The sequence below is a fragment of the Chelonoidis abingdonii genome, chromosome 5, assembly GCF_003597395.2.
Source record: "Chelonoidis abingdonii isolate Lonesome George chromosome 5, CheloAbing_2.0, whole genome shotgun sequence".
Classification (NCBI taxonomy): Eukaryota; Metazoa; Chordata; order Testudines; family Testudinidae; genus Chelonoidis; species Chelonoidis abingdonii.
The window spans coordinates 19,271,688-19,295,167 of NC_133773.1; the positions used below are offsets into that span (position 1 = coordinate 19,271,688).

Below are 23,480 nucleotides of genomic sequence, written 5' to 3' on the forward strand. Positions count from 1 at the left end.
AAAAATCTTATTTACTTTACATACAACAATAGTTTAATATATACTATAGACTTATTATAAGAGACCTTCTAAAACTGTTAAAATGTATTACTGGCACGCGAAATCTTAAATTAGAGTGAATAAATGAAGACTTTGGTGTACCACTTCGGAAAGGTTGCCGACCTCTGCTATAAATGGTATCTATTACTATGAAGAGACTGTTAACTGTACTGTTTTCTTTAATTGTCCTGATATGTTTTCTTTGTAGATGGAAAAACTGGTGGATTCGTGGAATTTTAACGTTAGCTATGATATCATTATTTTTCCTGATCATATATCTTGGATCATTTATGCTGATGCTTCTTGTAAGTTTTTTCTAAACACATTTTTATTCATCATAGTACATAAAATGAATATGAAGGCAAATTATATAGAACTTTTAAATTGCATTTACCTTGTATTTTAGTGAATTAGTACTTGTGAAAGGTATGGGATTGACATTCACACATGGTTTTTAGGCTTTTAGGCTTTTGGTAATTTTATTTCAAGACTACTTTATTTTAATGTAAAAACAATGGCTCTATCTTTTTTGCCGTAGAGATCCTTGAAAATCGGACTGAAACTATTACAGTAAATTTCCACTTATAAAATTTATAGATCATTCTCAGCCCTCCTTCAACAAGATTTCCTATCTCCCCATGCATAGTGGCCTGATTTTCAGCAGTCACTGCATGTCCTATGTTAAGCTTTCCAGGGTTGATGACCCTAAAGAAAATATTAACTTTGAAATTTGACTTTAATGAACTATTTTTTGTTCCTTGACACTGTCTCAGGATAGTTCAATAAAGTATTTATCTGGTTATTTTTTTTTCTGTGAAGTGCTAAATTAATTAGATTTGTGGAAATGTGTTTAACATCTCTTTTTAGGGAGTCATAATTAATAAACTGTTGGTTCAGTTCACTTCAGATTTTCTAGAAAAAGTTCACTGTTGCCTCAGATGTAACATACTTTAGATTATAGGGAGATCAATATCAGGATTATAACAAACTCACTTGCAACTTTATTTATGGTGTGACTGCCATTGCTCCATATGCATACAAAGACCATATTTTAAGTCATGTGTGCAAACAAGTAGGATTAAGGATGAGCCTTCAACTTAAATTAGGTATTTCTTACAACTCCACTAACACATTTTATCTCCTTATAGAATATATACAATGGGTATAATCAATAGATTGTATATTCATGCAGTTTTTGAAATAATTTTTTGTAGAGACCTATATTCTTGGCCTGAGTTTTTGTGCCCTTAGCAGTGCAAATAGTCATACAAGCCATCTTAAAAGTTGCATTTGTGATTACCCTTTCTACGCTGTGTAAGGGATGTGCTGATGGCGAAGGTGGATCGTGGACTGTTACAGTAGCCCCAGTGGGTGGCTATGGCTGACATTGTCTAAAGCAGCTCCCTTAGTTTGTTCTAAGTTATGCCGGGGGACATTTTGGCCCCAGGTCGGAGAAGTCAGAAGGTGAATTAAAACCACTTTCCCTCTTTCCTCTCCTCAACTGCAGCATGTTTGGACTTGGCTCAGCTGAGAGAGAATCCAATTGATAATGTTTTTCTCGTCTCCCATTGTATCATGCCCTCAGTCTGTTGCTTTGTTTTAACCATTCATATTCTATTTCTTCCTGTCCTTCTTTTCTCTTGTAGGCATCCAGTATCTCTTTAATTACTGTGTATAATATATTTTTAGAATAGATTTTACATTCTGTTTCACCTTAGAATGTCTTCTATCCTCCTCTCCCTTTCATTTATTTTATGTCAGACATCCCTGAAATATTCTACTATGGCTGCAAGAGCTGCTGTAAGTGCATCTGGACAATACCACTGTAACTTATAAACAGTTGTTACCTGGTTTGGAGAGGACCTTGACAGCTGTACATGAAAGGTTAGATATTCAAAGATGTTACCTGAAACCAAGGTTTGATTCACCAGTAAGTGGTATCTATTTAGTGCTTGAGATCTGAAGTCTTATCTGTTGAGAATTGTGCTCACAGTTTAGTCATCCTCTCAAAGCAGCCTTATTGTAAGCTTAAGTTCTTCTTCGAGTGCTTGCTCGTATCGATTCCAATTAGGTGTGCGCGCACCACGTGCACGTTCGCCGGAAGATTTTTACCCTAGCAACACTCAGTGGGTTGGCTAGGCGCCCCCTGGAATGGCGCCTCTATGGCGTCGGATATATACTCCTGCCGCCCCTCAGTTCCTTCTTACCGCCTGTGTTGGTCGTTGGAACAGTGGAGTGTGGTTTTACTAACCTCAACCTCCCTAGCTACTCATAGTTCTCTAGTTATTTTTGTATATATAGTTCAAAGTTTTATATAGTTACAGTTAATTTTTATTGTTCATAGTTAGTGTTATACTTAAGAGAGGTTTGGGGATTAGCCCCTTCCCTGCACCTGGTGCCGGGGCCCATGGCCGGTTCACCGGGTTTCATACCGTGCTTGGCCTGTCACAAGCTGATGGCGACAGGAGATCCACACGACTCCTGTCTTAAGTGCCTCCGGGAATCCCACCTGGCAGATAAGTGTTGCATTTGCAAGGCTTTTAAGCCAAGAACAAAAAAGGAGCGGGACTTTCGGCTAAAACAGCTTCTCATGGAGGCGTCTCTTACCCTTCCGCCTTCGACACCGAGTGCTGGTCAATCGGCGGGCAGAAGCGCCTTCTTGGCACCGGACCATTCTGGTACTGCCAAGGCCTCTCGGCAATGGCCGTCGCTGGCACCAAAGTCGACTCGGCACTGCTCCCTCTCCCTGAGGTCAAGAGAGCCTAAAACTCCTGCTGCTTCCATGCCACCTGCACCGCAGCCAGAGAGCTTGTCTAAGTCGGATCGCCCGGAACTGACACCTGCCGTGGCATCGACGACGTTGGCGGCACCATTGATTCCAGTCCCACAAGGGCCATCGAGTCCGGTGCTTGTCAGCTCCCCGGCGCAAGCCGTGGTTGAGCTTACTATTCCATCCACGCCAGAGACATTCTCAACGGTGAGGGATCTGATTGCCATGACAGAGTCGACGCTGCCTCAACCCTCGGCACTGCCGGTGCGGGTAGTACAGTCTATTGGCAAGCCTGGCTTGATAAGACCATCCTCTGTTGGCACAGCAGAGCGGCACCATTCACGATCACGGTCCCGCAGACGTTCTAGGTCCCGTCGGCGCTCCTGATTCCGACGCCGCTCACAGTCCCGGTATCGTTCTCCTCGGTACTGGTCACACTCGTGGCACCGTTCCGTATCCCATTCGCCAGCCCGCTACTCTCGGCACAGTTCCAGTTCCCGGCACCATGGCTCCCGACATCGAGCCTTGAGATCTCAGTCGACCTCCTGGCACCGCTCCATTCGCAGGTCCCGATCTCATTCCTGGTACTGGTATGCCTCCTGGTACCGGTCCCCGGTGCTGAGTAGAGCAAGATCCGCTAGAGACAGAGACTCTGCCCAGGGTCTTTCAGCCCCTCCATGGCCATCCAGACACACATCAGTGTCGTCCCACGCGGACAGCTCTTATGCACAGGACCACGATTCCGATGTGCCCACTAGAGTCTTCCAAGAGACTAAGGCCCCCATCAGTGGTCTTTCTGGACACCTTGGGAGTACCACCAGGCCCAAGGCGTACCAGTAGTTCCATCTCGCTCTGTCCCATCAGAGCACTGAGTGCCAGAGGCAACAGCCATCCTCCTCCGACTGCTACGGAGGAAGCCCCAGTTCACCCACTGGACTCCCGGGTTCTACTGGAGCAGAAGTTCGCCCAAGAGCAAGAGGCCACACAGGACCCGCTCGTCCCTGGCATCTCCTCTTCCTCTTCTCCAGATGAGGCGGTGGCAGGAACATCCTCCTCGGGCCCTCCTCCAATCAACCTGAGAGCCCATCAGGACCTCCTGAGGAGGGGTAGCTACTCAATATGAACCTCCAGGTGGAGGAGGGATCCCGGAGGTAATAGGACCTGGTAGTGGGACATTCTGTTCGGCAGATGCCCCCAACCAGAGTGGCCTACTGTTTGTTCGGACCATCCAGGCCAATGCCGATACTATATTGGCAATCTCCAGCCTCTATCCCTCCTGCGGCCAGGGAGTCAAGATGTAAATACATGGTGCCCTCTAAAAAGGTAACGAGTACTGTATGTCCAGTCCTCCTCTCCTGCTCACTGTCCGTCCGTTCTGTTATGAGAGAGAACGCCATGGCCAGCAGGCAACCAGCCCCGAAATCGAAGGAGGCTAGACGAATGGACTTACTCGGCTGCAAAGTGTACTCGGCAGGTGGCCCCCTACACAGCTCTGGAGGTGGCAAATCAACAAGCCCTGCTTAGCCGCTGTAAGTACCCACTGCCGCCCAGGTGTTATAAGTTTATGGAGTTACTCCCTCAAAAGACTCCTGCCAAAGAGTTTGCTGCCCTCTTTGAGGAAGGGAAAAAGGTGGCCAGAATTTTCCCTCCAGGCCTCGTTGGATGCAGCCGACTCAGCAGCCAGGACTCTGGCCTCGGTGTTGCCATGAGGCGCATCTCATGCTTTGAGTTTCAAGCCTCCCACCGGAGCTGCAGTATTCCATTCAGGACTTGCCATTTGATGGTAAAGGTCTCTCTTGGAAATGACTGACCCAGGCCTGCATAAACCTGAAGGACAACAGGGTCATAATACGGTCTTCTTGACATGCATACGCTGGTGACCCAAACGTAGGCCTTTCTGTCCCCAGCCTCACCGCCCATTACTCTATGCCTAGACAAAGACAGGACTTTTGGCAGGCAGCGTGGCCGAGGTGGTCGTTTAGACTAACAATCAGTGACCCCAAGAGAGCCAAAATCAAAGGTCCCCTCGAGAACCCACCAGCCGGACGCAAAGATGAACTTTGTAAGCGGGCACGCCCGAGAGGCCAGGATCCTTCTCCTCCCTCTCCAACTGTCTGTCTCCTACTTCCTCCGCCTGGCATGGTCCCAGTTAACTTCAGATCGCTGGTCCTACGCCCGTGGAGTATGAGGTATGTCATAAACAGATAGCTAAGGGTTAATGTCTCTTCACCTGTAAAAGGGGTTAACAAGCAGTGAACCGGAACACATGACCAGAGGACCCAAATCAGGAGACAAGATACTTTCAAATCTGGGTGGAGCGGAAGTCTTTGTTTGTGTTCTTTGTTTCTGTCCGTGTTCTACTCTAGGCCCAAAACCTTCCCTGGGGGGACCCCAAGACTCAGATGCCCTGAGTCTACAACAAAGGGAAATAACCCCCTCCCCTTGTCTCCTCTTTATTTCCTCCCCGGCTTCCCCTCCCTGGATGGCCCTGGACGATCACCCTATTCAATTCCTTGAATTGCAAAACAGAGAGATCAAGTTTCTTTCACCCTCAGTCAGAGTCCCTGCAAAGGTAAGCTTTGCACTCTGACACAAAGAGATTTTCCCTTCCCCCCTTTCCTTCCTCCCCACCAATTCCCTGGCGAGTTTAACTAGGAAAAAAAATCCAACAGGTCTTAAAAGAAAGCTTTATATAAAAAGAAAGAAAAAGACATAAAAATTATCTCTGTATCAAGGTAACAATATACAGGGTCAATTGCTTAAAAGAAAAATGAATAAACAGCCTTATTCAAAAAGAAATACAATTTAAAACATTCCAGCAAACTACACACATGTAAATACAAAAACAATATAAAAACCTATATTGTCTTTCTACCTTTGTACTTACAACTTGGAAACAGAAGATTAGAAGCTTGAAAGAATAGAAAGATCCTCTCAGAGCCGAGAGAGACTAGACAGGCGAGAGAGACAAAGGACACACACCCAAAACTTCCCTCCCTGAGCTTTGAAAAATCTGGTTTCCTGATTGGTCTCTGGTCAGGTGTTTGTTCCCTTTGTTAACCCTTTACAGGTAAAAGAAACATTAACCCTTAGTAGTCTTTTTAATTGCCTTTGCAGTTCTTTATTTGTCCAAATGTGTAGCTTTGCTGGAAGTAGTTTAATTTGTATTGTGCTTGGGGGGGGAGGGAGGTTTTCTTTCTAGTGTCTATAAGCTGAAAGACCTGTAATATTTTGTCTTGAGTTTCCACAAGGGGATTATCTTTACCTTCGTTTTCCTTTATTAAAAGCTGTTTCTTGGTTCAGGGAAAGGCCTAACTGTTTTTTTCCCCGGTTAAGGCAAAGGAACTGAGTCTGTACCACCATCATGAATGGGGAGGAGGAGGAGTGGGGGAGGAAAGGTGAATTTCCTCTGTGTTTTTGATTCACGGAGCTTGAATCTGTCTACTCTCTCCAGGATAACCCAGGGAGGAAAAGCCTGGGAGGGGGGGAGAAGGGGGAGAAAAACCCTGATTTCTCTGTGTTGTGATTGCAAGGAGTTTGAATCACGGTGATCTCCTGGTGTACCCAGGCTAGGGGGAGAAACCTATTTCGGGAAAGATCGGGGAGGAAGAAAGGACGGGGAAGGGAAATGATTTATTCCCCTTTGTGTGAAAATCAAGGAATTTGGTCTTGGGGTCCCCAGGGAAGGTTTTTGGGGGGACGCAGAGTGCCCCAAAACACTATATTTTTGGGTGGTGGCAACTTATTCAGATCTAAGCTGGTAATTAAGCTTAGAGAAATTCATGCTGGTGACTGGGACCATTCTTTTGGACTCTAAGGTTCAGATTGGGGAAATTAGTGACCATGACAGCTGTGACACCTCCAATTTATGCTTCAACTCACGTCCCTCCTGTCAGGCCCTCCAGCCCCATGCCCGCTACAGGGACCCCTCCCACGAGCAATTCCTCTTGGCAAGAGGGCGGACGCCTCATCATGGGAGTGCTACTCCCAGCCTGAGGTACCAAAGGATGAAAGGGGCAAGTTTGGGTTTGGACTCCGTTATTTGTGCTTATTGGTTGAGTCTGAAGGAAAGTCTCAGACCTATCCTAGACCTAGCGTATTGTCATGTCATTACAATCAGTTTACCAGTTTATGGGACAAAGCTAGTGAATGTTTATTTTTTCATTTGCATGGTATCCCTGGGGACCATTATCCTGTGCCTTGGATCTGCTGGGACTGGTAAGCCCGCCCTCAATATGAAGGACGCGTATCTTTCAACATCGCCATTTTTTCCACACACAGAAGGTACCTCCTCTTCGTTAAGCCAACCGTCAGCACTTCCAGTTTTATGGTCCTGCCGTTGGGCCTTTCTGCAACCCCAAGGGTATTTACAAAGTGTATCTGGCCGTAGTTGCTGCCTATCTCCACTTGACATCGGATACACACTCGGCACGTTTTTCCGTATCTGGACGATTGGTCTTCTCATCCGAGGGGGCCTCCGAGACACAAGTCACCCAGCATATGGGCATCGTCCTGATGATAAATATAGAAAAATCCACTCTGGTTCCAATGCAGAGTTTGAGACTTCATAGGAGCTATCCTGGCTAGGGTGCATCAGGCGAGGTATTTCCAAGCAAGGATAAGAGGTGTTAGTACCGTTATATAAGGCGCTGGTGAGACGCCACCTGGAATATTGTGTGCAGTTCTGGTGTCCCATGTTTTAAGAAGGATGAATTCAAACTGGAACAGGTTTCAGAGACGGGCTAACTAGGATGATCCGAGGAATGGAAAACCTGCCTTATGAAAGGAGACTCAAAGTTACTTAAAGCTTGGCTTGTTTAGCCTGGCGCAAAAGAAGGCTGCGGGGAGGATATGCTTGCTCTATATAAATATATCAGGGGGATTAAACGTTAGGGAGGGAGAAAAAAATATTTAAGCTTAGTGCTAATGTTAGGCAACGAGGAAAAATGGGTACAAACTGGATATTAGGAAGTTTAAGACTTGAAATTTAGACGAAGGTTTCTAACCATTAGGGGAGTGAAGTTTCTGGAACAGCCTTCCGAGGGAAGTAGTGGGGCAAAAGACTTATCTGGCTTTAAGACTAAGCCTGATAAGTATAATGGAGGGGATGATATGATGGGATAGTTTAATTTGGGCAATTGATCTTGGATTATCAGCAGATAAGTTCTGCTTAATGGTCTGTGAGGGGATGTTGGATGGATGGCATCTGAGTTACTGCAGAGAATTCTTTCTTGGGTGCTGGCTGGTGAGTCTTGCCCACATGCTCAGGGTTTAGCTGATCACCATATTTGGGGTCGGGAAGGAATTTTCCTCCAGGGCGGATTGGCAGGGGCCCTGGAGGTTTTTCGCCTTCCTCTGCAGCGTGGGGCATGGGTCGCTTGCTGGTGGATTCTCTGCAGCTTGAGGTCTTCAAACCACAATTTTGAGGACTTCAATAACTCAGTCATGTATTAGGGGTTGTTATAAAAGTGGATGGGTAGGGTTCTGTGGCCTGCTTGTGATGGGAGGTCAGACTAGATGATATCATATTGGTCCCTTCTGACCTATGAGTCTATGAGACTTCCCAGTTCTAGCCAGGGCCTGCTTACCGCAGCTGTGTGGTTTCAGGCAATGGCAACAATCATCCAAGTCTACAGAATTTCCCGACCACCTCGGCTCGCACTTGTCTCTTGTCTGGGTCACATGGCTGCCTGCACATTTCGTAACCAAATATGCCAGACTCCGCCTCCGTCCTCTCCAAGCTTGGCTCAACTCATTTGGCTCAACTCCGTCCTCTCCAAGCTATTGCTCAGGCTCGGTAACCGGATGGGGCAGGGACCCAGTAGTCACAACGATAGTCACCATGGATCCCGAGCGAGCACCTTAGGTTCCCTAGGCTGGTGGCTCACTCCCTCTGGTGTGTACAGGGCTGCCGTTCCATTCCGCTCCCAGCCCTCAGTGTCCCTGATGACGGACGCGTCCTGACTCTCGGCTGGGGTGCTCACCTTGGACACTTCGTATACAAGGCCTCTGGTCATCTCAGGAGCTTTGGCGTTACACATAAATGTCCGAGAACTGAGAGCAGTCTGCCTGGTGTGCCAGGCGTTCCAGCAAACATTTACAAGGCCATTGTGTTGCCTGTAAACACTGAGACATATTGCAGGCCATGTACTGGACATAAACAAGCAGGGAGGGACACGAAGTGGCTTCCTCCCCCTTTTGTCAGGAGGCTGCGTCCAACTCTGGGACTTTTGCATAGTCAACACTTGATAGACCTGGTAGCGTCCTTTCTCCCAGGGGTCAGAACACATGCTCTCTGGCGCCGGATTGATTGACTCAGCAGGTCCTTCCTATCTCGCAGTGGTCGATCTGCCCAGACGTTATTCATTCTGTTTTCCAGAAGTGGGGATTTCCCCACATAGACCTGTTCGCTTCCTGCGTGAACAGGAAATGCCAGATGTTCTGCTCCTTCCAAGGTCTCTCCCCGGGATCGATCTTGGATGCTTTCCTGATGCCGTGAAAGAGCCAGCTGCTTTATGCCTTCCCACCATTCCCGCTGGTTCACAAGGTCCTGCTAAAACTCCACAGGGACAGAGTGCACCTAATCACGATGGCTTCAGCATGGCCCAGGCAGCACTGGTACACCACGTTGCTCGACGTGTTGATAGCTACCCCAATTACCCTGCCACTCCATCCAGACCTCATAACTCAGGACCAGGGCAGGCTTCGCCACCCAGACCTGCAGGCCCTTCACCTCATGGCGTGGTTGCTGCGTGGCTAAACCAGTCAGAGTTACGTTGCTGTGCATCAGTACGACAAGTTCTCCTGGGTAGCAGGAAACCTTCCACCCGGTCAACGTATCTGGCCAAGTGGAAGCGTTTCTCCTGCTGGTGCGAAACACATAATCTTACTCCCACTGAGGTCTCGATTCCCTCTAATTTGGACTACCTCTGGTCTCTCAAACAGCAGGGCCTAGCAGTATCGTCACTGAGGGTACACTTGGCAGCTATCTCTACCTTCCACCCAGGCAAAGGTGGTTGTTCCATGTTCTCACACCTTATTGTTTCAAGGTTCCTCAAGGGCTTGGAGTGCTTATACCCCCAAGTACACCACCCAGCCCCGACCTGGGACCTCAACGTGGTTTTAACCAGGCTTATGTCTCCCCCATTCGAGCCGTTAGCAACTGCTTTCTACTCTACCTATCTTGGAAGACAGCTTTCCTCGTAGCCATTACATCAGCCAGATGAACCTCAGAGCTTAGGGCTCTTACGGTGGATCCTCCGTACACTGTGTTCCACGGGGACAAGGTGTAGTTGCAGCCGCACCCAGCATTCCTCCCTAAGGTGGTTTCGGCCTTTCTTGTTAACCAGGACATCTTTTTCCTAGTCTTCTTCCCGAAGCCACACTCAACATGATAGGAGCAACAATTGCACTCCCTGGATGTCCGTAGAGCGCTCGCATTTTATATTGAGCGGACAAAACCCTTTCGTAAAACTCCCCAACTCTTTGTCGCGGTAGCAGACTGAATGAAAGACCTACCTGTTTCCTCTCAGAGGATCTCCTCTTGGGTGACGGCGTGCGTCTGCACTTGTTATGATTTGGCTCATATTTCGCCAAGCCACATCACCGCGCATTCTACCAGGGCTCAGGCTTCGTCTGCCACCTTCCTGGCTCATGTACCTGTCCAGGAGATACATTGCACAGCTACCTGGTCTTCGGTCCACACCTTTGCTTCACATTATGCTCTGGTTCAACAGTCCAGAGATGATGCAGCGTTTGGCTCAGCAGTTTTGCATTCTGCAACATCTCACTCCGACCCCACTGCCTAGGTAAGGCTTGGGAATCACCTAACTGGAATGGATGTGAGCAATCACTCGAAGAAAAGACGGTTACTCACCTTAGTAACTGTTGTTCTTCGAGATGTGTTGCTCATATCCATTCCAAACCCGCCCTCATTCCCCACTGTCGGAGTAGGCGGCAAGAAGGAACTGAGGAGTGGTTAAGTCGGCAGGGGTATGTATCCGATGCCATAGCGGCATCACTCCAGAGAGCGCCCAGCCGACCCACCGAGTGTTACTAGGGTAAAAATCTTCCGGCAAATGTGCATGCAGCGCGCGCGCACACCTAATTGGAATGGATTTGAGCAACACATCTCGAAGAACAACAGTTACAAAGGTGAGTAACCGTCTTTTTTGTGAACTATTCTTCAGGAAACATGTACCAATGTCCATGGGTCATCTTTAAGGCTTTAACCCAGTATGTTGGGGTCTAAAATCCTGGGCTGCTACAGCTTGAGCTAAAGGAATAGCAGGCAATAGCAGTCTCAAACTTTTATATGTGGTACAACTACTGAAGGTCTGCTAAGGGCATGATGAGCCAGACTGTTGGCATGTGTCAAGTAAGTACCTGTAGAAACTGAAGGAAGCTTTGATATCTCCATATCTCTGTGCAATTTCAGTTATTTGCATGTAGAAATTTCTTTTTCATATCATGGCTTCTTAGAATTCTAAAGGGTTTTTATGTCGAGAGTGTCTGAAACCCTCTTCATAATGGACTACTTTAGATCGACGTGGGATTTTCAGGCTTAGAGTTGGCTTACCTCAGCTTCTATTGAAAAATCAGAGATTTACTTGTGATGTTACATAGGTAATTGTGGCTGAGTAGGGTTGACACACTAGGAGAATATACAATATGTATTTGAGAGTCCTGAGAAGGTGAGTGAGATTTTGATATATGCAGATATATAGTTTTTACATTGTATTTTGGGTTTGGGTTTTTTTTTTTTAATTATTGTCCCTTAGCAACCCTGACTGGTTTTCAGTGTGTCTGAATATCATTTTACTTGGAAGCTTGCTTTTCTTGTGTTAGTAACTTTTTTCTAACAACTGCTAGTTGCCATACTGTACAAAATGCAGGTGGTTAAGTTAGTGTTTTCATTAATCTCTAACTTTAAATATCTTCTCCATTATCATTCAGGTAAAACTTTGCTCCATGTACTGTGAACATAGATAGTTCTTGAAAATAGCCCCTGAAAGATTAACCTTTTTGTTTCTCTACACACTCCCCCATTATCTATTGATGCGGGTCATAGAGTTCTCTCTCAAGGAATCTTTTCCTCTTTGTACAGCATTGTACAATTGGTTAGGTGTGTAGTGGGTTTTCACTTTCTTTTGAAACATCAGGTGTGGCCTCCTGAGAGAGTTCTTTATATAGGCATGGCAAGTCTGTGTGCTTGTTATGGCAATCACCCCTAATATAAAGAAATACATTTTACTCCTAGCTTTGAAACGTGCCTAGTCTTACTCAAAGTTGTATCAGTGTCCTATACAACCTTGTAATAAAGCAGTAGACACTGAATGCTTCTTTTCTGTCTTATCAAATTCAATTTAGGTTGAGTAGTCCTGCCACAAAATTCTTTGGAAAATGTCTTTCAACCCCCTCCCCCCTTTCCTTCCCCCCACCAAAGCTGCAGTTTTCTCTTAAACATCTTTTAGTAAGTCTGGAAAATTAAAAAAAATAAAAGTTCCATGTATATCAGTAATGAATCCAAATAGTCTAATGTTTTTGGTCAGAAGAAATTTTCCACTTTACAGTGGAAGAAAACAAGTAATGCTCAGTGGATATATATTAATTTTTGTTTTTGTTTTTTTGGGGGGGCTGGGGGGGAGGACAGGCCATGAGGAATGTGTATAACAGAGCCTGGAGACGTATGCACTTGAAATCCTATACTATGGACTTTTGAAGAACTTAACCTGAGTGTTGGCACCACTGTATCCCAAGTATAGACAATGTTCCAGTAGCTTATGGCATTTTTAACACGGTACAATTGTCTGTGATCTGTTGAAAATCATCTTTAATTTACCTGATAGTAAAAATGGGTCTGGCTGCAGGAGCCTTATGTGCTCTTACAGGCAAATGTTTAAAAGTGATATTTAATAGTTCAAATGACAACTTCCCTGTGTAAATATTCAACTTTCAAATTATCTACATTCTTTAACAGTATATATGTGTTGCAGTTTTCTATGATACAAAAATTATTCAGTAGAAAAAATTAATAAATATAACTTTTCCAGTCTTGAGAAGTAATAGCCTGATACATCATTTTGAACAATTGAAATGGGGTAATAATTGTACCCATTAGTTCTATTGAATTTGACCCCAAATAAATATCTTTAGCTGCCCAGATAGGTCATGGGGAACACCCCTATTTTGAAACATCTATGGGAAGGTGTGACATGTCGTGAGCCATTGGAATGTTGTTTTATCAGTATTATCATATCCTATATTTACATCTTGTAGATACTGTTTTTCCTCTAGTTTCTAGGAAAGGGGATCTGTAAATGCTGTAATTCATTCTTTTAATGAATGGCGTTTCTTTCTTGTAATAAACTCTTTGAGTGTAGTAGTATCTTTGCATATATGTTGATTTCTTACTTTGAGTGTTCACGCTCTGTGCTGATAGGGTTGTAATGAGGAAGGAAAAATAACTGTTTGTTTTGCCACATGGTTTAGTATATTTACCTTTTGAGGCATGCATGACACAGCCTTAACTGTCAAGCCTTGAAGCAAAAAGTAACACTATAAACTTATTCCCATGTTACACCACACTGCAGAAGTTTCAAGGCTCAGATCTTTTGACAATATTGTAAAGTATCTAGAGATACTACATTTGATGACACATTCTAGCGCCAGTTTTATAAAGAAAAATGGCTTATGCAGTGGAAGGACTGACAATTTTATTTCCAGCAGAGGAGAGAGAGAAATGTTTAAATCTTGTCAGAGGTTCTGAGTTAAAAAATATACCTGCTTAGTAGGGCTTAAAGTGCATGGAGGGTTTGTGAGGACTGGTATCTAAATATTTAAAAGTTTAGAGGGTAAACATTGAGGTCCTGGCTATACTGTGAAAAAGCAACATGTTAGTTAATGTGTTTTTAACTATTATGTTAAATACAATGGTAAATATGACAACAAATGTTAGCAATGACCAGCTAATACACATTAAATGAGTGTTGTCCACACTAAGACATAATTGTTTAACATTGTATTTGTTAAAATGTCATATTTGTGTTATCAGTTTATGCTTCTGCCAAGTGTAAACAAAGGTGTTTGTTTACACATTCAGGAAGACAGTGCTGATCTGTTCAGCTTGTAATGTTCTGTTAGTAGCTGGAAAATCCTAGAAATGTAGGGTATGTCTATACTGCACAAATGTCTACACGGCACACTTAGACTCTTTCCCTGGTTTTAGCCTTAGCCTCTCTGCTATCTACATAGAAAAAAACTCTGATCTGCGTTTGGAGGTGCTTTAAGCCAGGGCTAGCTTATCTGGTTGGGGGTATGGGTTACAACCGGGATCCACTTTAACTCTGGCTGGAACTCTCCTACTTTGCAATGAGGACACAGGCTAAATCACTGAAGTGCTGATAGTCCTCCAGTGTCTTCCTATGATTCTTCCTATGGGACAGAGAAGGTCTCCTGCAACTGATGCAGTTGACTGGGAAAAACAGTGACCCTAGGTCTCTCTGCATAAAGGATGGGTGGATGTGGAGACAGTGAGGACACAGAAGTAACTCTGGTAGGACTTTGCAATGGGGATGCTAACGAGAGCTGGGTTAACCCATGTTAACTGTGTAGTATAGACACAGATGTCCAACTCCTGTTGCTCTTCAGTGGGAAATGGGCACCTAACTTTTCTCTGAGCCTTTGAAAATCTCCCCCTTAAATGCAAAATTAAATTTGGGCTTGTGTTGTGGTTGTTTTTTTTTTGTTTGTTTTTTTGTTTTTTTTTTTAAAGGGTTGAAAACCATATTAATCAAGAAAGGCTTCTTACTTGCCATTTGTGAATGCATTTATCAAACCTTTTTCTAAAAAAACCTTTCCCCTAAAAATGTTGATAACCTCAGTTGGTTTCATGGTAAAACAACTAAAATCAGTCCCCAGTGTTTCGTTGTATAGAATGCCTCATATTTTTTATTTGTTCAAAACAGAATATTTGTTTCATCCTGTAAAAGCAGCAAAGAATCCTGTGGCATCTTATAGACTAACAGACATATTGGAGCATGAGCTTTCATGGGTGAATACACACTTCGTTGGATGCATGTTTCATCCTCTGTCCCTTTTGAAATTATCCAAACTGCTTATGCAATGACTGTGCAACAGACATTTTTTTAATTCAGGTATTAATATCTGTTAGTCCCTTTAGAGAACTGTGCACCTAGATAATAATTCTTTGTATCTTAATTTCAGGTCTTGAGCATTCAAGTAAAGTGTTTCCATGAAATCATTACTATAGGCTACAGAGTCTATCATTCCTATGAATTACCATGGTTTAGAACCTTAAGCTGGTAAGTAACAAGCAAGAATTTCAATCAATGGAATTATTGACATTTTGTTTGTGTTTAATTTGCCCAATAGCATCTGTTTTATTTCCCTCAGTTTGTACTTTTTGATAGTTTCTTTTGTTAAAAGAATCTAACAGTACAGGAAAGATACTTTAATAGTCTAGAAAAAATAACCAGTACCTGTTGTATATGTTATAGGTACTTTTTGTTGTGTGTGAACTATTTTTTCTATGGAGAGACAGTGGCAGATTACTTCGCTACGTTTGTTCAGAGAAGAGAGCAACTTCAATTCCTAATTCGCTACCACAGGTTTATATCTTTTACACTCTACTTGACAGGTGAGTTTTTGGTAAACTATTCCCAATTCCGTCACTGGTTAATGTGTTCTTATTCAGTGATGGTGTTCACATTTGTACATATTTGTTTGCACTTCAAAAGTTCATATAATTTCCTGTAGCTTTCCTCACATTCCGTTACTTTCTCTCCCCCTTGTTAAAGGAAACCAGGTGTCTGTGTGTGTTTTGCCAATGAAAAATTGAACATAATGCTTTGCATTCCATTAGATTTCAGGTGGTGATTGCTGACTAAAAGGGGGTTGCTTAGAAAGCAGAAGATTGTGGGGGAGTGGGAATAAGGCTTGTCATAAATAAACATATTATTACTGCTGGAAGTGTCAGACTACATGCTTTGTACTTTTATCTGTTTGGCTAGCCAAGTCAAGGGTGATGTTTCTAAACACTGTGGGGGCATAGTGATAGTTGAAACAGTTTGAAGGGAGTGTGTATTATGGCTGTTTAAGAACATAAATTGTCTGGTTAAGGAACACTTCTAGAACACCTAATACTGGATGCGAAGGTAGGGTTCTGTTTTGACTTACATATCAACAGAATTTTTAACCTAGTTCCAGTTGCAAAGTTGCTTGTGGAAAGCCATTGTCTTCTAATTTTGCTCTCAGTTAGGAGCATAGAATTAGCAATAATGGACCAGGCTAGTGATCTGCAGGGGCTTGTTCCAGATTTGTCTGAAAAACATCCAAGAATCCAGAAGTGGGCAAGTATGGAATAACCTGCCCACAGGAAAGAGCCATTCCTGAGTAGTTATTTGAAGTAAGACGTATGAGAAGTTTATTACTTTTAATGTATATGTTACCTTGCATTTGTCAACACTGAATTTTATCTGGCATTGTGTTGCCCATTTAATCTGTTTGCTTCTTCTGAAGCACCACAGTCACCTTTCACCTTGATTTATTTTGTCATCTGCCTATTTTGCCATTTTACTGTTCCTCCTGTGTTTCAGATATTTCATAAATACACATTAAGCAATCTTGGCCGTAATACAGAACCTTGTGACACCTCACAGTTTAACCTTTTTCCAGGTTGAAAATTGACCCACTATTACTCAGTAGTTTGTCGAAGAGACAAAACAATTATGGATCATGGTTTTCATCCATGACTCCTTAGTTTCTTTAATATCTTTAAGATTTGAGCTGTATGGGGGCCACTAAAGTATCTTTGTGGGGAACTAAGGGCCCCTGAATTCTGCCCAAACTCAGGTCATGCACAAGGCTGCCACGGTGGGAGGAAGAGGTCCCACCATTTCTCATACCAGCCAGGACCAGAGGGATATCATTCCCTTGACCATCAAGCCAAATTACTGTCCTGTACATCTCTTGGCCATGGGTTGGTGGTGGGGCTACTCTATAAATAAACAAAATACCATTTATATTTGTTTCATACAAATATAACACTCAGTCTCTTGGGCAAGGGACCTCAAACCTGGCATTCTTCTTTAATTTAGCTCTAATGAAGTGAACATCAGAATAAGATAGCTGTCACTTGTTTTGGAGGAGTTGATTTTTAAAGGTAATATAAAATGTATATGGTGACTGTTTTTTGCTGATAATTGAAAGTAACAAAGTAGACATGAAATAATTAATATATTTATGCCAATGAAATTAAATCTCAGTATATCATTTACTGTAATCCTTTAAACTAAAAGCCCGATAGAAGAATAAGCCTCTTCAAAGTAAACCAATTGTTGTATATCAAGGTTGTGTTTATCTGTGTAATTAGAATATAAGATTGCACAACATGCACCGTTTTTTGTTTGTTTGTTCTTTGTTGTACAGGTTTCTGCATGTTTGTACTGAGCTTAGTGAAGAGACACTATCGTCTGCAGTTCTATATGGTGTGTATTAACCACTTCTTTATAGTCACTCACTTTGTCATAGAAATCATCAGCAATGTTAAAATGCCTGTCTTGTAGTATTGCATGAAAGTTAGAAATATTTAAAAACAAAACTTTGACTAGTATACTCAGAATAATTGTTTGGAGCAACTGTATTTGGGCTGGGGGTTGAGTTAAGGACCTTTTCATCTCTCTAACTTAATATTGTATTGCAACATATGGCCTCAGTGAATACAAGGCTGTAATTTGTGGTGAAATGTTGATATAAAGTTTGATTTATTCCCTTTCAGTGACAGATTTTTAAAGTTAAAAATGGATTACTAATTAAAATATGGAAGCAGTACACTTTTATCCTTGGCTCCTAAGGCTGCGAGATACTTGGATTATAATGGAAGGCAATTCATGCAACTCCAGAAGCCTCTCTGTGTGCCTCTGGTTTAGTCAAATAGCTCAATTTGTTGGCTGGAAGGTTATTATTGTGACAGTTAAAGGCGAGCTGGGACTATGCTCTGCCAGACTAGATTGTCAGTCACTTAAAAAAAAATTGAACCAGTGTTTTTATATCCACCACTGAGTGTCTGAGACTTCCACACAATAAATAATATCCAAAAGGCTGGTTTTAAAAACAAAATGAATCTCCACAGAGCTGTTAAACCATTCTTGAAAATAATCTAATTTCCATCTCTGTCAGACAGGGAAGCTTAGAAACAGCCTTTACAGAAGCCTTTCCTTATCTTCAAGGTACTCAGTGTTTTGGGTCCAGACTCCCTAAACAATTACAAAAAGTTCCGGGACTGCGGTCAGCAACTCTGGTCCTCTGGCACAATAGAACTGTCTTCTGCAAGGGTAAAGCTCATCGGTACAGGAAACAGAGCTTTCTCTGGGGATGGTCCCAGAATGGGGAATAAATTCCCACAGGATCAAAGAACCATCACAAATCTTGCCACTTTTCATTCTAAGTGTAAAGTGCACTCCTTCAAGAATACATATAATTTCACACTACTTTCCCCTAGGAAGAGGAAGGAAGAAAGACCAACATGTGACAAATGATAGTCATATCACTTATACCCTTCTGGAAAGTGTTCAGATGCTCTGGTGGTGAGGGCTGTTTAAGAACCTGAATAGAATGGAATTGGACATGTCTGGAAAGAGGAGTGTAGCATTTGTCTGTAGGAAGGAGCAGTCTTAATTAGAGGGGGGAATATTTGCTCTTGGGCTGTATTCCGATAACACAAAAGGAGAGTAATACAATCTTTACGAGGGACCGAAGGGGGGAGAGATCATAGTTCTTGGGTGTGATGTTACTTGAGTTGTGTAATTTAGATGACTATCATACCCACAGATTATATTTTCCAAAGCCTTCAGTCACTTTGAAAGACCCCACCATCACTCACCCCAAAACACATGCTTGCTTGCTCACTTACATGAAAAAAACTTTGAATGCTGAGCCCTTTAAGGAGGTGCCATGGTCGCTCTCACAGGAGAATAGGAAATAGCATCTGGTAGGGAAACTGAAGAAAATCCCCACAAAAGTACCAGTTTTTAAAAGTTGAATAGCGTGTTAGTCTCAGGTGTCTAGAGTTCATAACATTAAAAAAGCTTAATTGGTCAGCCCTGGCCAATGATGAACTCTAATAAAGCCTTTTCAATAAATAAAACTTTAAAGCAGCTGCTTTTGGTAAACTTCTCTTGAAATCGATGTGTGGTAGGAACATGTGTACTGATGCTACAGAATACATGCTAATATAATATACTAGTGGAGATGAATTACAGTGTGCTTAACAAAATGACATTATACTCTAAAAAGTAACACATTTCTAATTCTTACCAGTCCTAGCTCTAGAAACTTTGTTTCAGTAGTCTATAATAAGAGGGCTAACAGTTTGTCATGAGACTTCCATATCTATGTAATATGATACTTCCTCTAACTCAGGGGTTCTCAAACTGGGGGTTGTGACCCTCCTCAGGGGGTCATGAGGTTATTACGTGGGGGGTCACCAGCTGTCAGCCTCCACCCCTTAATACTGCTTCTCCTCCAGCATTCATAATAGTGTTTAAACATAAAAAATGGGTTTTTAATTTTGTAAGGGGGGGTCGCACTTAGAGGCTTGCTATGTGAAAGGGATCAGCAATGCATAAGTTTGAGAACCACTGCACTAACTCTTAATTGCCATTGTAATGTTCTAATCCTTAATTGTCCATTATATGTATATATAGAATATCACAGTATCACATTCTTTGTTTCATTCACGTTAAAATATGTGTATCTAGTTGCAAATAGAAATGTGGACATTTTTCATATTTAGGCATTGCTATAATCTATGCTGTATGAGATAATTGCTCTCAACTTTAAAATTCTACTAAGTACATGTCATAGGGCAGCCTCACCTGGGTGATCTCCAGTGCCAGGCCATGGTATGACAGGCATGGATGCCTCAGTTTTCCCTGCAGAGACCCCAGAAATAGTCCTTAAGTATATGTAACCCTTTCAGGGTTAATTGAGAAAGTCCTGTATCCATAAATCATAACACAAGTCCCGCAACCATAGTCCAGAAGTACATTATGTAGATCCATAGAATCTCTCTGGATAGAAATTCCATGCTTGAATAATAAGAGTAGGAATATATTACCAGCCACCTGGCCAGGATGGTGACTGTGAAGTGCCCAAGGAGATTAAAAAGGCTTACAAAAACAAAACATACAATAATAATGGGCTATTTCAACTGACCTTCTATTGACTGGGAACATGTTACCTTGTAAAAAGGGATGCAGAAATAAAATTTGTAAACCACATTAAAGACTGCTTCCTGGAATAGCCAGTCCTGGAACCTACAAGTGGTGAGGCAATTCTTGAGTTAATCCTACATGGAATGCAGGATTTGGTCCAAGAGGTGAATATAACTGAGTCACTCAGTAATAGTGACCACAATATAATTAAATTTAACATCCTTGTAGGGGGATACAATGTCAAAGAAACCCACCACAGTAGCATTGAAGTTCAAATAAGGGAACTACACAAAAATGAGGAAGCTAGTTAAATGGAAATTAAAAGGAGCAGCCAGAAGAGTGAAATGCCTGCAAACTGCATGGAAGTTATTTTAAAACGCCTTATAAAGGCTCAAACTAAATGCATACCCCAATGTAAAAAAAACAAAACAAAACAAAAAAAAACCCCCAAAAATGTCACCATGGGTGAACAACTGAATAAATGAAGTGGTTAGACGCAAACAGGCATTTTTTAAAAACTGGAAGTGAAATCCTAATGAAGAAAATGGAAAGGTGCATAAACTCTGGAAAGTCAAGGGTAAAAGTATAATTAGGCAGACCAAAAAAGAATTTGAAGAGCAACTAGCAAAAAACACAAAAACTGACAATCCTTTTTTTTTTTTTAAAGTAAATCAGAAGCAGGAAACCTGTCAAACAATCAGTGGAGCCACTGGACAATTAAGATGCTAAAGGAGCACTCAAGGGAGACAAGGCCATTGCAGAGAAACTAACTGAAATATTTGTACTGGTGTTCACTGCAGAGGATGTGAGGGAGATTCCCATACCTAAGCCTTTCTTCTTGAGGAATTGTCCCAGACTGAGGTGTCAGTAGAGGAGGTTGTGGAAGAAATTACTAGATTAAACAGTAATAAATCACCAGGACCATATGGTATTCACTGAAGAGTTATGAAGGAACTCAAATAGAAAATTGCAAAACGACTAACTGTGGAATGTACTCTATTGCTTAAATCAGGCCCTGTACCAGATGACTGGAAGGTAGTTCATGTAATGCTGATTTTTAAAAAAGGACTCCAGAGACAATCCTGGCAATTAAACTTTAGTTACCAGGCCAATTGGTTGAAATAATAGTAAAGGACAGAATTATTACATGCATGATAAGAACAACATGGTGAGGAAGAGTCAATGTGGCTTTTATAAAGGGAAATCCATGCCTCACAATCTATCATCATTCTTTGAGGGTGTCAACAAGCATGTGGGCAAAGGTGATTGAGTTGATATAATGTACTTAGACTTCTAGAAAGCCTTTGACAAGTCTTTCACCAAAGATTCTAAAGCATAGTAAGCTGCCATGGGGTAAGAGGGAAGGGCCTCTCATGGATCAGTAATTGGTTAAAAGATAGGAAACAAAGGGTTGAAATAAATGGTGAGTTTTCATAATGGAGAGTGGTAAATAGTGGGATTCACAAAGGATCTTTACAGGAGCTAGTGCTGTTCAACATATTCATAAATGATCTGGAAAAAGGGATCAACAGTGATCTGGCAAAGTTTTTAGATGGTACAAAATTACTCAAGATAGTGAAGTCCAAAGCTGAGTGCGGAAAGTTAGAGAGGGATCTCATAAAACTGGGTGAGTGGACAACAAAATGGCTGGTAAAATTTAGTGCTGATAAATGCAAAGTAGCGCACATGGGGAAAAATAATCATATTAAATGATGGGTTCTAGATTACCTTTACCACTCAAGAATGAGATTTTGGAGTCATTTTGTGGATAGTTCTCTAAAGACATTACTCAGTGTGCAGTGGTGATCAAAAAGATAATATGCTAGGAACTGTTGGGAAGGCGATAATGAAATAGGAAATACCATAATGCCACTATATAAATCTATGGTACGCCTACACATTGAATATATAGTGGATATATTGGAATTGGAAAAGGTACAGAGAGGGCAGCATAAATGGTTAGGGATGTGGAACAGCTTCCATACAAGGATAGATTAAAAAATCTGGGACAGCTCAGTTTAGAAGAGAGACAGTTAAATGGGGATTGGGATAGAGGTCTATAAAATTATGCTGGTGTGGAGAAAGTGAATAGGGAAGTGTTATTTAGCCCTTCACGTAATACAAAAATGAGGAGTCACCCAATGAAATTAATAAGTAGCAGGCTTAAAACAAACAAAAGGAAGTACTTCACACAATGCACAGTCAACCTGTGGAACTCATTGCCAGGGAATGTTGTGAAGGCCCAAAGGATAGGTTAAAAAGAATTACATCAGTTCATGGAGGACAGGTCCATCAATGGCTATTAGCCAAGATGATCAGGGACAGAACCCCATGCTCTGGGTGCCCTTAAACCTCTGACTGCCGGATGCTGGGATTGGACATAAGGGGATGGATCACTTAATAATTGCCATGTTTGCTCCTTCTGAAGCATCTGGCTTTGGCCACTGCTAGAAGACAGGATGCTAGGCTAGATGGACCATTGGCCTGACCCAGCATGGCCATTCTTATGTTTCCATAAATCAAATGTTTAAACTACAGGATGCAGAATTCTAGGTGCATGTTGTAGATATATTTCAAGAGGCTTTCCATGATTGTGATTGCTGTGTTTCAGAAATTAATTTAAATTGTTATGCATTGTGTGCATACATCTCTTGCATTGTCACTCAGCCTGGTCTTTCCTTTGAGCTTCTGTGCAGCTTCTTTAGCTAAAATTCGGTCTTTAACTATGTGTATAGATCTGTTTTCTCACTAATTATGTTGTTGCACTGTTAACAGTTCGCATGGACTCATGTCACTTTGCTGATCACTGTAACTCAGTCTCATCTTGTCATCCAAAATCTGTTTGAAGGCATGATCTGGTAAGGGGACTGTAATAAGCGGACTTATAATTTTATTGCGTATATATGTATTTCAGTTTGTGTAACTTAGGTCTTGTAAAAGCACCATCAGATGTCTTCATCTACCTGCTAGTAGAATTTAGTCCATATTACAGTTTTGTTGGCAGAAGTCTAGTAAGGACTACTTTTTTTATAACATTTTAAAATATCAGAAATTAGTAGAGGACCAGACTCTTTGTATGCTACATTTTTCTTGCAAATCTGAAGACCTCTTACACTGTAAGTCCAGGAGTAACTCGAGTGAAATTAATAGGCTTACTCTGGTTTTACACTCATGTAACATTGCACAAAATCTTTGCCCAGAGAAAAATATCTGCTAGAAGCCAAGGTAAAGATTTTAAAAATGAATATCCTAATGTAGGCTCTTTAATCCACATTTTGGTGCCTATGGCGCCAGATCAGCAAGATATTTAAGCACATGAGTAATCCCATCCCTATTCAGCAAAGCACTTAAGCATATGCTCAAGTCCTATTAAAGTAATTGGAACTTGTCTTTAAAGTTAAGCACATGCTTAAATAATCTGTTGACTAGGGATGGTG

The 23,480-nt window shown here is 42.2% G+C and overlaps 1 protein-coding gene across 1 annotated transcript in view; it reads left to right on the plus strand.

Annotated features, from left to right (window-relative positions):
• CDS1 (CDP-diacylglycerol synthase 1) overlaps positions 1–23,480 on the plus strand; it is a 62,949-nt gene that overhangs the window by 11,540 nt on the left and 27,929 nt on the right. Inside the window, exons 2-6 of the mRNA XM_032764840.2 lie at positions 248–344; positions 15,035–15,132; positions 15,328–15,467; positions 17,258–17,316; positions 22,819–22,901. Of these exons, the coding sequence (XP_032620731.2) occupies positions 288–344; positions 15,035–15,132; positions 15,328–15,467; positions 17,258–17,316; positions 22,819–22,901 (437 nt within the window). The 5' untranslated portion in view covers positions 248–287. The remainder of the gene's footprint in view (positions 1–247; positions 345–15,034; positions 15,133–15,327; positions 15,468–17,257; positions 17,317–22,818; positions 22,902–23,480) is intronic.